This window comes from Hippopotamus amphibius, chromosome 10 (genome assembly GCF_030028045.1).
Source record: "Hippopotamus amphibius kiboko isolate mHipAmp2 chromosome 10, mHipAmp2.hap2, whole genome shotgun sequence".
In the NCBI taxonomy this organism is placed as follows: Eukaryota; Metazoa; Chordata; class Mammalia; order Artiodactyla; family Hippopotamidae; genus Hippopotamus; species Hippopotamus amphibius.
The window spans coordinates 109,621,037-109,634,994 of record NC_080195.1 but is presented as its reverse complement, the minus strand read 5'-3'; the positions used below and the strand labels follow the sequence as shown (position 1 = coordinate 109,634,994).

The window sequence follows — 13,958 nt, the reverse complement described above, 5'->3', positions numbered from 1 at the left end:
CTCCTGACTGGGTCAGGTCAAAGGCCAATTTGGGAGGATTATTGAATTCATCTCACGGGAGGCACAATGGAGGCAGGGGTGTGTTGTGAGAAGCCTTTCAGAAAGTCCATCGACCATCTCCCTTCTCTGGTTTCTGGAGAGCAGCGACCCCAGTGGGTCAGCCAGATTGTCTTCTCAGGAATTCGAACCTTGATTGGAAGCAAGCAGTTGCCTAAAAGAATTTTAATGTGAACTGCTACTGCTTTTTATTTTTCTTTCTTTTTATTTTATTTTTTTGGTTTTTTTTTCTTAGATTTACTTATTTATTTATTTACTTATTTACTAATTTACTTGTTGGCTGCGTTGGGTCTTCGTTGCTGCACATGGGCTTTCTCTAGTTGCGGCAAGCAGGGGCTACTCTTCATTGCAGTGCACGGGCTTCTCATTGCGGAGGCTTCTCTTGCTGCAGAGCACGGGCTCTAGGTCTGTGGGCTTCAGTAGTTGTGGCACACGGGCTCAGTAGTTGTCGCTGGCAGGCTCTAGAGCACAGGCTCAGTAGTTGTGGCACACGGACTTAGTTGCTCCGTGGCATGTGGGATCTTCCTGGTCCAGGGAGCGAACCCCTGTCCCCTGCATTGGCAGGCAGATTCTTAACCACTACTCCACCAGGGAAGCCCTGCTTTTTATTTTTCTAAACAAATAGCTTCTTTTAGTTATTTTTAGAATTCTGTCTTGAATCAAGACCTTTTTAGAGTTCTTTGCCTTTGGAGGCTACCAGGTACAGAGTGCCCTTGCTCTTGACCTCCAGTACGGGGACACCAGCCACATGTGGGGCTGGTCAGATCGAGATGAGCTTCAGTGTGAGGTACTGACTGGGTTTCAAAGACTCGGTGTGAAAACGAGAATGTAAAACATCATTCATAATTGTCAAATATTGATTATATGTGGAAGTGATAATATTTTGGATATTTTGATTAATTTACCCGTTTCCTTTTACTTTTTTTTTCTTTTTACTTTTTTAATGTGGATACTAGAAAATTTTCAGTTACGTATTTGCTTCACATTTGTGGCTTACCATTATGTTTCTGTTGGACAGTGGTGTTCTCAACTCTGAATTATCTTCAGTAACTGGGACACGGCCATAGTAAAGACTGCTAGGACAGTTGTCTCTGCTTACTTCTGCTTTTCCCACATCATCACTCACCCATGACCATTTTCCTCTGTCCAAAGAGAAAAGGTCCATAGGCTTTTAGTCAAGCTGTGAGGAAAATTGTTCTCTTTAAATTTCCTTGAAATAAAGTTAATGTCTTGGTTTTTCAAAATTGCTTAATTGAGAACATTTAAAAATTGATTATCTTTTTATTTTTATTTCATTTTATTTTTTTAAGCTCTTTATTGGGATATATTTACTTTACACTCTTGTACCAGTTTTTGAGGTACACCAAAGTGAATCAGCTGTATTTATACACATATCCCCATATCCCCTCCCTCCCGCGACTCCCTCCCACCCTCCCTGTCTTGACCCTCTAAAGCATCTCCCATCATCAAGTTGATCTACTTTTGTTATAACAGCAACTTCCCACTAGCTATCTGTTTTACAGTTGGTAGTGTAAATATGTCTATGCTACTCTCTCGCTTCGTTCCAGCTTCCCCTTCGCCCCCCACCCCAGCCCCATGTCCTCAAGTCCATTCTCTACTTCTGTATCTCCACTCTTGCCTGTCACTGGGCTCATCTGTACCATTTCTTCAGATTCCATATATATGTTAGCATATGGTATTTGTTTTTCTCTTTTTGGCTTACTTCACTCTGTATGTCAGACTCTAGGTCTATCCACCTCATGACATATAGTTCAATTTCATTCCTTTTTATGGCTGAATAATATTCCATTGTGTATATATATGCCACATCTTCTTGATCCATTCATCTGTTGATGGGCATTTAGGTTGTGTCCATGTCCTGGCTATTGTAAATAGTGCTGCAATGAACATTATGCCACATGTTTCTTTTTGGCTTATGGTTTTCTCTGGGTGTATGCCCAGTAGTGGGATTACTGGGTCATATGGTAGTTCCATTTTTAGTTTTTTAAGGAACCTCCAGATTGTTTTCCATAGTGGCTGTACCAGCTTACATTCCCACCAACAGTGCAGGAGAGTTCCCTTTTCTCCACACCCTCTCCAACATTTATTGTTTCTAGATTTTTTGATGATGGCCATTCTGACCAGTGTGAGGTGATACCTCACTGTGGCTTTGACTTGCATTTCTCTAATGATGAGTGATGTTGAGCATCTTTTCATGTGTTTGTTGGCCATCTGCATGTCTTCTTTGGAGAAATGTCTATTTAGGTCTCCCGCGCCCATTTGTGGATTGGATTATTTGCTTTTTTGGTATTAAGCTGCATGAGCTGCTTATATATTTTGAAGATTAATCCTTTGTCTGTTGTTCCGTTGGCAAGTATTTTCCCCATTCTGAGGGTTGTCTTCTTGTCTTGTTTATGGTTTCTTTCACTGTGCAGAAGCTTTTAAGTTTCATGAGGTCCCATTTGTTTATTCTTGATTTTACTTCCATTATTCTAGGAGGTGAGTCAAAAAGGATCTTGCTTGGATGTATGTCCTAGAGTGTTCTGCCTATGTTTTCCTCCAGGAGTTTTATAGTGTCTGGCCTTACATGTAGGTCTTTAATCCATTTTGAGTTTATTCTTGTGTATGGTGTTAGGAAGTGTTCTAATTTCATTCTTTTATATGTAGCTGTCCAATTTTCCCAGCACCACTTACTGAAGAGGCTGTCTTTTTTCCATTGTATTTTCTTGCCTCCTTTGTCAAGGATAAGCTGCCCATATGTGCTTGGGTTTACCTCTGAGTTTTCTATTCTGTTCCATTGATCTTCCTTTCTATTTTTGTGCCAGTACCATACTGTCTTGATCACTGTGGCCTTGTAGTATAGTTTGAAGTCAGGAAGCCTAATTCCACCAACTCCATCTTTCCTTCTCAAGATTGCTTTGGCTATTCGGGGTCTTTCGCGTTTCCATACAAATCGTAAGATTTCTTGTTCTAGTTCTGTGAAGAATGCCGTTGGTAATTTGATCGGGATTGCATTGAATCTGTAAATTGCTTTGGGTAGTACAGTCATTTTCACAATGTTGGTTCTTCCAATCCAGGAACATGGTATGTCCCTCCATCTGTTTGGATCGTCTTTGATTTCTTTCATCAGTGTCTTATATAGTTTTCTGCATACAGGTCTTTTGCCTCCTTAGGCAGATTTATTCCTAGGTATTTTATTCTTTTTGTTGCAATGGTAAATGGAAGAGTTTCCTTAATTTCTCTTTCTGCTCCTTCATTGTTAGTGTATAGGAATGCAAGAGATTTCTGCACATTAATTTTGTATCCTGCTACTTTACTAAATTCATCAATTAGTGCTAGCAGTTTTCTGGTAGAGCCTTTAGGGTTTTCTATGTATAATATCATGTCATCTGCACAGAGTGACAGTTTTACTTCTTTTCCAATTTGTATTCCTTTTATTTCATTTTCTTCTCTGATTGCTGTGGCTAAAACTTCCAAAACTATGTTGAATGATAATGGTGAGAATGGACACCCCTGTCTTGTTCCTGTCCTTGGAGGGAATGCTTTCAGTTTTTCACCATTTAGGACAATGTTGCTGTTGGTTTGTCATATATGGCTTTTATTATGCTGAGGTAATTTCCTTCTGTGCCCATTTTCTGGAGAGTTTTTGTCATAAATGGATGTTGAATTTTGTCAAAAGCTTTTTCTGCGTCTATTGAGATTATTGTATGGTTTTTATCTTTCAGTTTGTTAGTATGGTGTATCACATTGATTGATTTGCGTATATTGAAGACTTCTTGCATCCCAGGGATAAACGCCACTTGATCATGTTATATGATCTTTTTAATGTGCTGTTGGATTCTGTTAGCTAGTATTTTGTTGAGGATTTTTGCATCTATATTCATCAGTGATATTGGCCTGTAATTTTCTTTTTTTGTGATATCTTTGCCTGGTTTTGGTATCAGGGTGATGGTGGCCTTGTAGAATAAGTTTGGGAGTGTTCCTCCTTCTGCTATAATTTAGAAGAGTTTGAGAAGGATAGGTGTTAGCTCTTCTCTGAATGTTTGATAGAATTCACCTGTGAATCCATCTGGCCCTGGGCTTTTGTTTGTTGGGATGATTATCTTTTTAAAACTTCGTGTGTGTGTGTGTGTGTGTGAGACTGGCTGTCCTTAAACACTCTCTTGTGAGAAGGAGTTTTGCAGGCATGATCTGGGCGATCAGGTTCTGTGTGCGAATGGGTCATTCTGCGCCGGCATCATGTGCCTTGTATCCTTAGATAGTTGTTGAATAATTAGTCTGTTACTTAGGCTGACAGAAGATGTAAGTACTATTGTACCTTTTTTCCCATTTCGTAAACCAGGGTCCCAGTGGATTTTATAAAAATTACCTGACCCTGTTTTCAGTTTTTATTTGTACCAAAGTGACTTGAGTAACTTCCCCTGGCACCTCCTATTCCTGATATGTCTGTTTTTGTCTTGTGTTAGAGAGCCTTGCTCCCCAAATTTCTCATCAGAGGACATCTCAACTCAACCAACTGTGTTATCACACAGCCACTGACGGGAGAGCTGGTGGTGGAGAGCTCAGAGGCTGCCATCAAAAGCATCGAGCTGCAGCTGGTGCGCGTGGAGACATGCGGTAAGGCCTCCCCCCCCATTTCTACCCCCATCCCCCTCCCTCACCCCCAACCTCCCCTGTGCCCCGCTGCCACCGACCCTCAGCCATGAGCTTGCCTCTCGATTCCAAGAAATGTATGTTTGAGGAGAGGGGAATGTGGAGGGGAGGGAATTCTCCAGAATCCTGCAGCGCCAGTGGGAGCGCAGGTGATTGGGCTGGTGCAGATGCTTCTAGAGTCGCACGGAGGCTGTGGTCCAGCCTGCTTGGACGTTTGCTGTGTTCTGACCGCCGGACGCTTGCTCCCACTCCAGGCTGTGCAGAAGGGTACGCCCGTGATGCCACAGAGATTCAGAACATTCAGATCGCCGATGGGGACGTGTGTCGGGGCCTCTCTGTCCCCATATACATGGTCTTCCCCCGGCTCTTCACCTGCCCGACGCTGGAGACCACAAACTTCAAAGTGGGTACGTGTGCTGCCCTCGGGGTGCCCCTGGGAGGGGTACGGCCACAGGAGGGACGGACACGCTGGTCCCCTGGCGTCAGATGCAGCTCAGAGCACCCAGTCCTTTGGTCCCTTAACAAAAAACACACACAGAGCAGCGGTGGGTGTGGCACCAAGAGTCCCGGGTGAGCAGTCCCAGCTCCGAGGAACTTGTGTCGCCCCCCCAGGGAGACAGTGGGGCCGGGCAGGTGACAACGAGCTCTGTGAAGGACACTAACTTGGCCAGGGACCAGCTGGCCTGGTGCATGAGGAGGTCGAGTCAGCTCTGTGATGGGCTGGCATTTGACGGCAATGGGAGAGCTGTGACCGCCCAGTGTGAATGGTCATCTTCCTGAGGGCTTTAGCTCCAGCAGCTGAGGGTGTGTCTGTCATTCTCCATGATCGTGTGGATAGATATTTTGACCACAAGATCTGAATCGTGTTACAGACGCAGCTTTCTGTCCTTCTTTTTCTCCTTTCACTTTGCATTATGAACCTTTCCATGGTTTTAAGTGTTCGTGTACGATGTTTTGATGGTGCATCCACCCGAGTAAAACCCTCATGCTCACGAAGCTCGGGGGAGAGCTCATCCCCCACAGAGACACAGCGGGCGGACCCGGCCTGGTCCACGGGGCCTCCTGCAGGCTGGCCGGAAGACCACAGGAAAGTCCCCGGGCTCTGCGTCACGCGCAGGCTCACTGCTGGATAGGATAAGGAGGTTTTGGTAAATGATTCTGCTTTTATACCTGTTTCATTGAGAAATGGGAACGAAGTCCATAAGGCCAGTGTGTTTTCTTAATGTCATAGTCCCCCCCCCTTTTTTTTTTGTGGCTTCGTTACTGCATACAGGCTTTCTCTACTTGTGGCAAGCGGGGGCTGCTCTTCGTTGTGGTGCGCGGGCTTCTCATTGCAGTGGCTTCTCTTGTTGCAGAGCACGGGCTCTAGGTGCGCAGGCCTCAGTAGTTGTGGCACATGGGCTCAATAGTTGTGGCTCACAGGCTCTAGAGCACAGGCTCAGTAGTTGTGGTGCACGGGCTTAGTTGCTCCATGGCATGTGGGATATTCCTGGAGCAGGGATTGAACCTGAGTCCCCTGCATTGGCGGATTCTTAACCACTGCACCACCATGGAAGTCTCCCACAAAATCTTCTAACGTGCATTATTACTAGTCCAGAGAGAATCTTTTCTTTTTTAATTAGACCGTGATTTTACTCTTTTTTTCTAAGTCTTTATTGAATTTGTTACAATATTGCTTCTGTTTTATGTTTTTTACTTTTTTGGCTGCATGGCATGTGGGATCTTAGCTCCCCTACCCTGGATGGAACCCTCACCCCTTGCATTGGAAGGCAAAGTCTTAACCACTGGACCTCCAGGGAAGTCCCTACTTTAAATAATTACAAATAATGTAATTTAAAATTGAAGTAAGTAGAGGGAATTCCCTGGAGGTGCAGTGGTTAGGACTCTGCGCTTTCACTGCCATGGCCCGGGTCCCTGGTCTGGGAACTAAGATTCCGCAAGCTGTGGGGTGTGGCCAAAAAAAAAAAAAAAAATTGGAGAAAGTAGAGTTTCATCATTGAAGTTGAGCTATTTGTTTGAAGAGAGAGAAAGGTGTTTGCACCTGGAATCTCGGGGCACTGCCTGGACCTTTCTGTGCCCTCGTGTGAGTGTGAGACCCAGAGCGCCACTGGCCGGGTGGGCGAGAAGCACAGTCTAAGACAAGTGGAGTGCTTTATCTGAAATGTTACGTGGTAGCGAGGGCGTAACGGGGTCAGGACACCCTTGTCAATAGGAGGGAGGGCGACAGACCCAGCTGTTCACTGAACACGGGAAAGCACAGCAAAGTCGGCTGAAAGATGACATGGGGTCAAACTTGACCCGAGCTAACAAGGTACCACAGTTTTTCTCAGGAACCATGTTTGGTTGTGGATAGGCAGCATGTGCCCACCGTACACAATCCAGAGGCAGCAGGGCCTCTTCGAGTGCAGAGCGAGCACCGCAGCCTCCAGGACCCTCCGCGCCCTGCCTAGCGCCAGCCCCGCGCGTCCCACCCAGTGCTCCCTGCCACGCTGCACACCGTGTTCCGAAGGGGCTGTTTTTTCAGTAGCATGTACTGCAGGCCTACACGAGTCATGGTTGGTTGAATCTGCAGATGCAGAACCACAGCTGTGGAGGAACTGCCTGTAAATTCTGTGTGGAGTTTTGACTGCGTTGTTCAAGGGTCAGCTCTACTTCAGCTTTAAGTGAAGGAGGAGGAGCTTGTCTGTTGATTTCTCAACTTGGTTTTCCTACATAAACTTCAAAAAAGGATTTTTTTTTCTGCCGTGCTATGTACTAGGCACCTATATTTTCTGCACGTTATTTCCATCAGACTTACAAAGTGTCTCTATAACATGTAACGCAGTGCCTGTGATTCTTCCATTGAAATAATGCCCTCAGTCCATCAGCCAAGACATCAGTGATGCTTTTGTCCTCATGGCTCATGTTTCTTCTGGTTAGAGGCTTGCACGGTGGCTGCCCTGTCAGCTGGTGGTGGGGGGAGTGGGCACAGGAAGCATGTGGCCCTCAGGTCATCGGATGCCACCGCCTCTCTTAGCCCCGGGATTGGTGTCACGTGGCTGGCGAGGTTGGGCTCCAGTTCTCAGGTGGGGGTGGGGTGAGCCCCACATCCCGAGTTGGATGCACATCTGGGTGTGCCCCCTCACCTTGACCACGAGGGAGTTCCTGCGCATGGCCAGGCCCGTGGCGTCCTCCAGCCGAGCCCACGGTGCTCCCACTGTTAGGAAGCCAGCGCCACTCCCTGCTGTGGGCCTTCCGTGCCTGCCAGGCGTCTTCTCTGTCCCCTCCAGCCACACTACGCCCCCTCCAAGGAGGACAGCGAGGTGGCTGCAGGAGCAGGGGAAGGATGGTGCTGGGCAGGCCCAGAGGGTGTTCTGCTGTGTGACCATCATCAGGGAAAGGGAAGGAACGGGGTGGGCACTGCGGGTGCATGGCTTCTGTCCCAACTGATGCTTGGCAAAGGCGACAGCCACACACGGGGACATCATCCTTGGGACTCCAGCCACAGACGGGGCCCTGGACAAGCTGACCCCCCAGCCCCTTCCCCAGCTGAGCCGCTGCGCTGCGGTGTTGCCCGCCTCGCCCTTCACGCTGGGGAGGGACCCGGGCTTGTCTCTGTTTGGGGGCTCCCTCCTCTTGCACACCTCTTCACCGTCACCAGCAAGCTCACCCCTACTGGTTAGGGAGCTGGGAGGAAAGGGTTCTGTTTGCTGAAAGGTAAAAGAGGAATGTTTGAACAAGTGTGCAGGTAAATCAGCCAGCATCCAAAGGAACTACAGTTAGACTGCTTGCTATATGTGAACACTGTGTCTCGCCTGGGCTGGGAAAGGTGTCCCCAAACAGCTGTGGGCCAGTGTGGAATCCCCTATTCCATTAATAACTGTAGGAAATATAAAAATAAAGCGCAAGAGTGCGCGTGAGTTAACAGGATTCTAGAAGAGTCTCTGCAGTAAAGACAGAGGGCAAGGAGAGTATTTAGGGAAGCTGAGGCCTTACAGCATATTCCAAGGTGAGAAGACCAGCTTATTTAGGCAAGCCGGCTGGTGTGGCCATCTACACCGATTCTCCTGGAAGCCTGGGATGACGTACGTGCAAACCCAGCTTGTCAAGAGCTTGCTGCGCCCGTGGTGGGGTTGGTGCTTGGTTCCCGCCGCGCGGGGCCCATGAGCATTAAGCCTGTCCTTTCTGTTCCCAGAGTTTGAGGTTAACATTGTTGTGCTGCTTCACCCCGACCACCTCATCACGGAGAACTTCCCGCTGAAGCTCTGCAGGATGTAGCCGCGGGCAGGGGGAGACGCGGCCACGTGACCTCACGGGAGCCGGGGCTGGCGGCGCTGAACCTGCTCTCTTGCTGGTTCTGTATCAGAAATGAGTCTGCCCTTCTTCCTCATCTCGAGGCCCCTCCAGTCCCAGCTTCCCTTTGAAATTCATCGGAATTTCTTCACGGTGTTGGCAAGATCGTTTCCCAGAGAGCAGATCTCCTGTGACTCCCAACCAACCTGCTCATTTTTAGGTTCAGGAAACAGTTGTAACAGAGTCTGAATTTTGCTGGAAAGTGAGGTCGGGGACGAAGGAAACCTCCTGTCTGACCGATGGATGTGGCCGGGGCTCCCGACAGCGAAGCGACTTCACGAGGTGGCGGCAGGTGTGCGGGTTGCCCGTGATGTTGGCAGACGCCCGCCAAGGAGGGTGCTGTGGCGTCTCCGGTGCAGTGTAGCCTGTTTCCCACTGTTCTTTTTTATAGCATTTTTCATGATAACTTCAGAACTTTTAGGGACCTGGGGAAAGTGTGCCTTGCCCTCCCAGGAGTGAGGGGATCTGCTGACCATGGCTGGTGCTGGAGTATTTCTGAATCTCAGGACCTGCTGCCACCTTCCCAGAGTCCATTTAAGTGCGAGGTTCTGTCGGGGGGATGAAAACGTGTTCACGCCTGTCCTCATAGGCTGGGTTCTGAGTGGCGGGAGACCCAGGCGTGAAGACCCCTCTGTGCTGGCATGGCCTGGACCTGATGAACTTGGCCCACCTCCATCCCACCTGAGGGACCTGTGTTGGGGGGTGGGGGGAATTGGCCTGAAGCCATTTTCTCCCTCGCCTCCTGTTATGATTCGCAGTGTTCGGTGGGTCTGTTACAACACAGTCCTTCCTTCAAATCCTGCCATTGTTTCTGTGGGTCCACAGTTAACCTCAAAAGTAAGCCGTGCACTCTGCACGCTGCCTGGCCTCCCCGACAGCCCTCGGCCTGGCAGTCTTGGGCAGGTGGCTGACGGCCCCCTGGAGGTCCCGCTGTTGTCCTGGGACAGCTCTGGTGACCCTGATGCCGAGGGCAAACAAACCTGACTCAGGCTCAGCTTTTCCCTCAGGCTTCACCAGTGAAGTGGATACAACTTATTCACTGAGCCATTTAAAAAGGTGGTTCCCAGAACATACATTTCTAGTTTATAATCTCCTTTTACACACACATGACATTAACAATGATCTGATGCTGTGTTTAAACTAGACCAGCAGAAAACAAGGAGTCCATGCTTCCTGGAAAATTTCAAATGTAGAGATCATTTTTAGTGAGGAAAAAAGCTAAATGAGAATTTTGAGAAAAGGTTTGGGACGTATATTGCTATATAATTTCTTAAGTAAACCAGTTTTTTGGACTTAAGTATGGTGAGTACTGTTGTTAGGAGATAATTATCACCTGAAGAGCGGCCAGCAGCCCGGCCACCTTTATCATTTTATTCACCCCCGAGGGGCCCAGGTAAGGGCCGTGTCCTTGCCCTTCTTGGACGGGCACCTCCACCGTCAGTTATTAAGGAAAACTTGAACGTTTGGGTATCTTGGGAGCAACAGTCCCACTACTGCCCTGGCTGCAGCTGGGGGGCTGTGTTGTCATGTTCTCCCATTAGAGCAGGAGGGGAGGTGAAAGAAAGAGGCCGTGAACCGTAAATGTAAAACAGTATATTTCTTGGGAAATGCTTATTTAGGCAGGAGCACCTTCTGATTCTTGGAGCTCCAGCAGAAATGGGGCCTGACTCCGGTTCTCAGCCACATCGTGAGTTCCACAGGAAAGGTGGAGAGGTCAATGAAAAATAAAACGTTAAAATCAATCAATAAAAAAATAATAAAAAAGCATCGTGCCTGACTTCACCCAGAGTTCATGTCCTGAGCCCAGCTGCTCCAGTAGCTGGGGGGAGGTGGGACCCCAGTGTTGTTTCTGCCTTTTCCATTGAGCCTCATAATTCCAGAGCCTGAATCTGAATTACCTTTAAAATCTTTGGAGAAAGACCACCTCCTGTGCTGGCCGCACTTTGGGCTGTGGCAGGTCGCCAGTGCTCTCCACAGCCCCCCTCTGTTTCTCCTCCATGTTCAGAAATAGGGTTCCATTTCCATGGAGCTGTGCACACCTGGCTGGGGACTAACTTCTGGCTCCTTTGCAGCTGGATGTGGTCATGTGACAGGGAGGACGTGGGCACCTTCCCATGGCTGGGCCATGAACAGGCCTGCATCCTGGCATAGACTATGCCGAGCACAGGGAGTGTGTGAGCAGAACAGCATGCCTCCTGCCTGTGTCGTCACAGGAGAGGGAAAGGTATGGATGGTCTTCAGAGCACGGGATTGCCCTGCCCTGGAACTCAGGATGGGAGAGGCAGGAGTTCATACCCGTGCTTGTACAGCATGAGGTCCACATGCCTGTAGGATGAAGAAGCACTCCTTTGTCTTCATGCCCACCCTCTGCACCAAGACTCTCAGGGGTCCGGAACCTCATCCAGGCCCAGTTGGTCAAACACCAGGGCAGGTGTAGACCAGCAATCCCTGGAGCTATTGCTGCTCCTGCAGCCACCCTAGGTCCCAGCTGACCCCACTCTACCCAGTAAAATCTCCTTGACCAGAGTGGAAGGAAGATGGGCTGGTTTTCACTGTCACTGACTGTTCTGGAGATCTGAAAGACTAGGTTAGGTTTTCCTGGGAGAAGTGGCAATACCAAGGTAAATTCTGTGATGACAGCTGTGACGCAGCCCTTTCAGCCTGTGTTCTGGGAGGAGAGCTGCCGCGGGCTGGCAAGTCTGGTGCTGCTGTCGTCGGGTGCTGGTTCCCACTCATCCTTGAAACCTGCAGGAACTGCTTCCTCAAGTGAGGCTGCGTCCTGTTCCCAAGGGCTAGGCCGCTCCCGCCCAGGGGGCTCCATGCGGATGTTTGCAGTTGCTGGAGTGTTGATAGACACCGGCTGTGGCTGTGCATCTAGTGAGAGCAGGAGCTCTGTGAGGGTTCATTGTTATTCTGGATCAGACCCTGTGTTGAGTGCTGTGCATGTATTATCTTATTTAATTGTGCAGCGACCCTATGAGGAGGGAACTCTTATCCCCATTTACAGATGAGGGGATTGCGGTTGAGGGAAAGGCACAAAGACATAATTTGTGCCTGCTTCTTCAAGACTCAGCAGATTTGGGTGAGCATCTGCTTGTTGAAGACCAAGGGTCGAGATAACACGAGAATGTTTGGTTGCCTGTCATCTGGATCAACTGTCATTTCCCCAGTAGGTCTCCATTTGGTTCCTTTGACAGAGTTCAGCTGAGGCAGGAGGCTCTGTGAAGGCTCATGAAGAAGCAGCTCCAGGGAAAAGGATTACTAAGAAATGGGGTTTGTTCAGCAAGGGCCCCATGACAGGGGATGTGATCATCTTGATCAAGGATTAGAGTTTTAAGACCACAGTCTCTGGGTCTTATGTGACAGAAATGGGAGGAGCTTTTCTGTTTACAGATGAGCAGCCACCTAGGGGAGGCCAGGCCAGCAAACCAGACCTACTGCCGCCGGATACACCAAGAAAGGGGTGTGCTTAGACTTAGCTGTGGAAAAGTGATAGAGAAGAGCAAAAAAATAAAAATCTTAAATACTCATTTTTGTTTTAAAATAGCTTCAATATCAATACATTTTCAGAAAACTCAAATTCAAAACCCAGTACATTAAAAGAACAGAAGAGTTTAAGAACTGAGTATTTACTTCCTAAAATGTTCACCACCATATTCCTTTATATTTTACAGAAAATACATACTTTTTACTGCATGGAAAATTTGCAAAAATCAATGATACATCCTTGCCATAAAGAAAAAGCTTAATAAAATGTTAACACATAGAAATTGCCCAAGCCACATACTCTACCATAGCGCAATATAATTAGAAAAATTTTTTATAATTTTTTTAAATTTTATTTATTATTTTTTGGGGGGTACACCAAATTGAATCTATAATTAGAAACTGAGTGCTCGCTTTGGCAGCACATATACTAAAATTGGAACAATACAAAGAAGATTAACATGGCTCCTGTGCAAGGATGACATGCAAATTCGTGAAGCATTCCATATTTTTTTTTAAAAGGAAAAGAAAAAAAATTAGAAATTTATTCTAAAAGGAAAATCAAATTCAGTATAACCACTTGTAAATTTTATAATGTTCTTCAAAGAGGAAACCAAAACTTCATTTATGGACCCTTTTAGATTTTAATGAAAATGAGTATACTGTATGGCAAGAGCTTTGCACTATGGCCAGTGCTGCAGTCATAGGAAAATTCATAGCCTTAAATATTTTTTATTATACCAAAGAGAATGAAAACTAATGAGTTAGGCATTCAAATTAAAACTCTAGAAAAACAAATAGGAAAGGACTTCCCTGGTGGTGCAGTGGTTAAGAATCTGCCTGTCGATGCAGGGGACACGGGTTTGACCCCTGGAGCAGGAAGATTCCACGTGTCGTGGAGCAGCTAAGCCTGTGTACCACAGCTGCTGAGCCTGTGCTCTAAAGCCTGTTAGCCACAACTGTTGAGTCCACATGCCACAATTACTGAAGGCTGTGTGCCAAGAGCCCATGCTCTGCAACAAGAGAAGCCACCACACTGAGAAGCCCACACATCACAAAGAAGTTGCCCCTGCTTGCCGCAACTAGAGAAAGCCCAAGCACAGCAACAAAGACCCAATGCAGCCAGTAAATAAATAAGATGAGAAATTACATATTTAAAAATAAATAAATAGAAAGCAATAATGATAAAAGTAGGAACCAATTGATACTGATATGAATTTTAAAGCACTGAAAATTTATTAATAAGTCCACGAGTTTGTACTTTGAAAAGACTAATTCAACTGGCCAATCTTTAATAGAATGAAACAAAGCAAAAGGAGAAAAATGTGTAACACTGGGAACAATTTCATGTTAAAAGGAGTCTGATAAGAATTATATTACAGTATGTTCATTTCCTGCTAATAAATTTGCAAATATTGATAAAATGCAGA

The 13,958-nt window shown here is 47.0% G+C and overlaps 1 protein-coding gene and 1 non-coding gene across 5 annotated transcripts in view; both read left to right on the top strand.

The window, feature by feature from the left end:
- Positions 1-10,830, top strand: part of VPS26C (VPS26 endosomal protein sorting factor C) — a 47,934-nt gene extending 37,104 nt beyond the window's left edge. For all 4 annotated transcript variants that reach the window (XM_057696321.1, XM_057696318.1, XM_057696320.1 and 1 more), the window contains 3 exons: positions 4,524-4,674; positions 4,965-5,117; positions 8,885-10,830. In XM_057696321.1, the coding sequence (XP_057552304.1) occupies positions 4,524-4,674; positions 4,965-5,117; positions 8,885-8,967 (387 nt within the window). In that variant the 3' untranslated portion in view covers positions 8,968-10,830. The remainder of the gene's footprint in view (positions 1-4,523; positions 4,675-4,964; positions 5,118-8,884) is intronic.
- A 2,104-nt stretch (positions 10,831-12,934) lies between these two features.
- LOC130830699 (U6 spliceosomal RNA) lies at positions 12,935-13,041 on the top strand. Its single transcript, XR_009047866.1, has one exon. It is a non-coding gene; the product is annotated as a U6 spliceosomal RNA (small nuclear RNA).
- Positions 13,042-13,958: the final 917 nt, after the last annotated feature.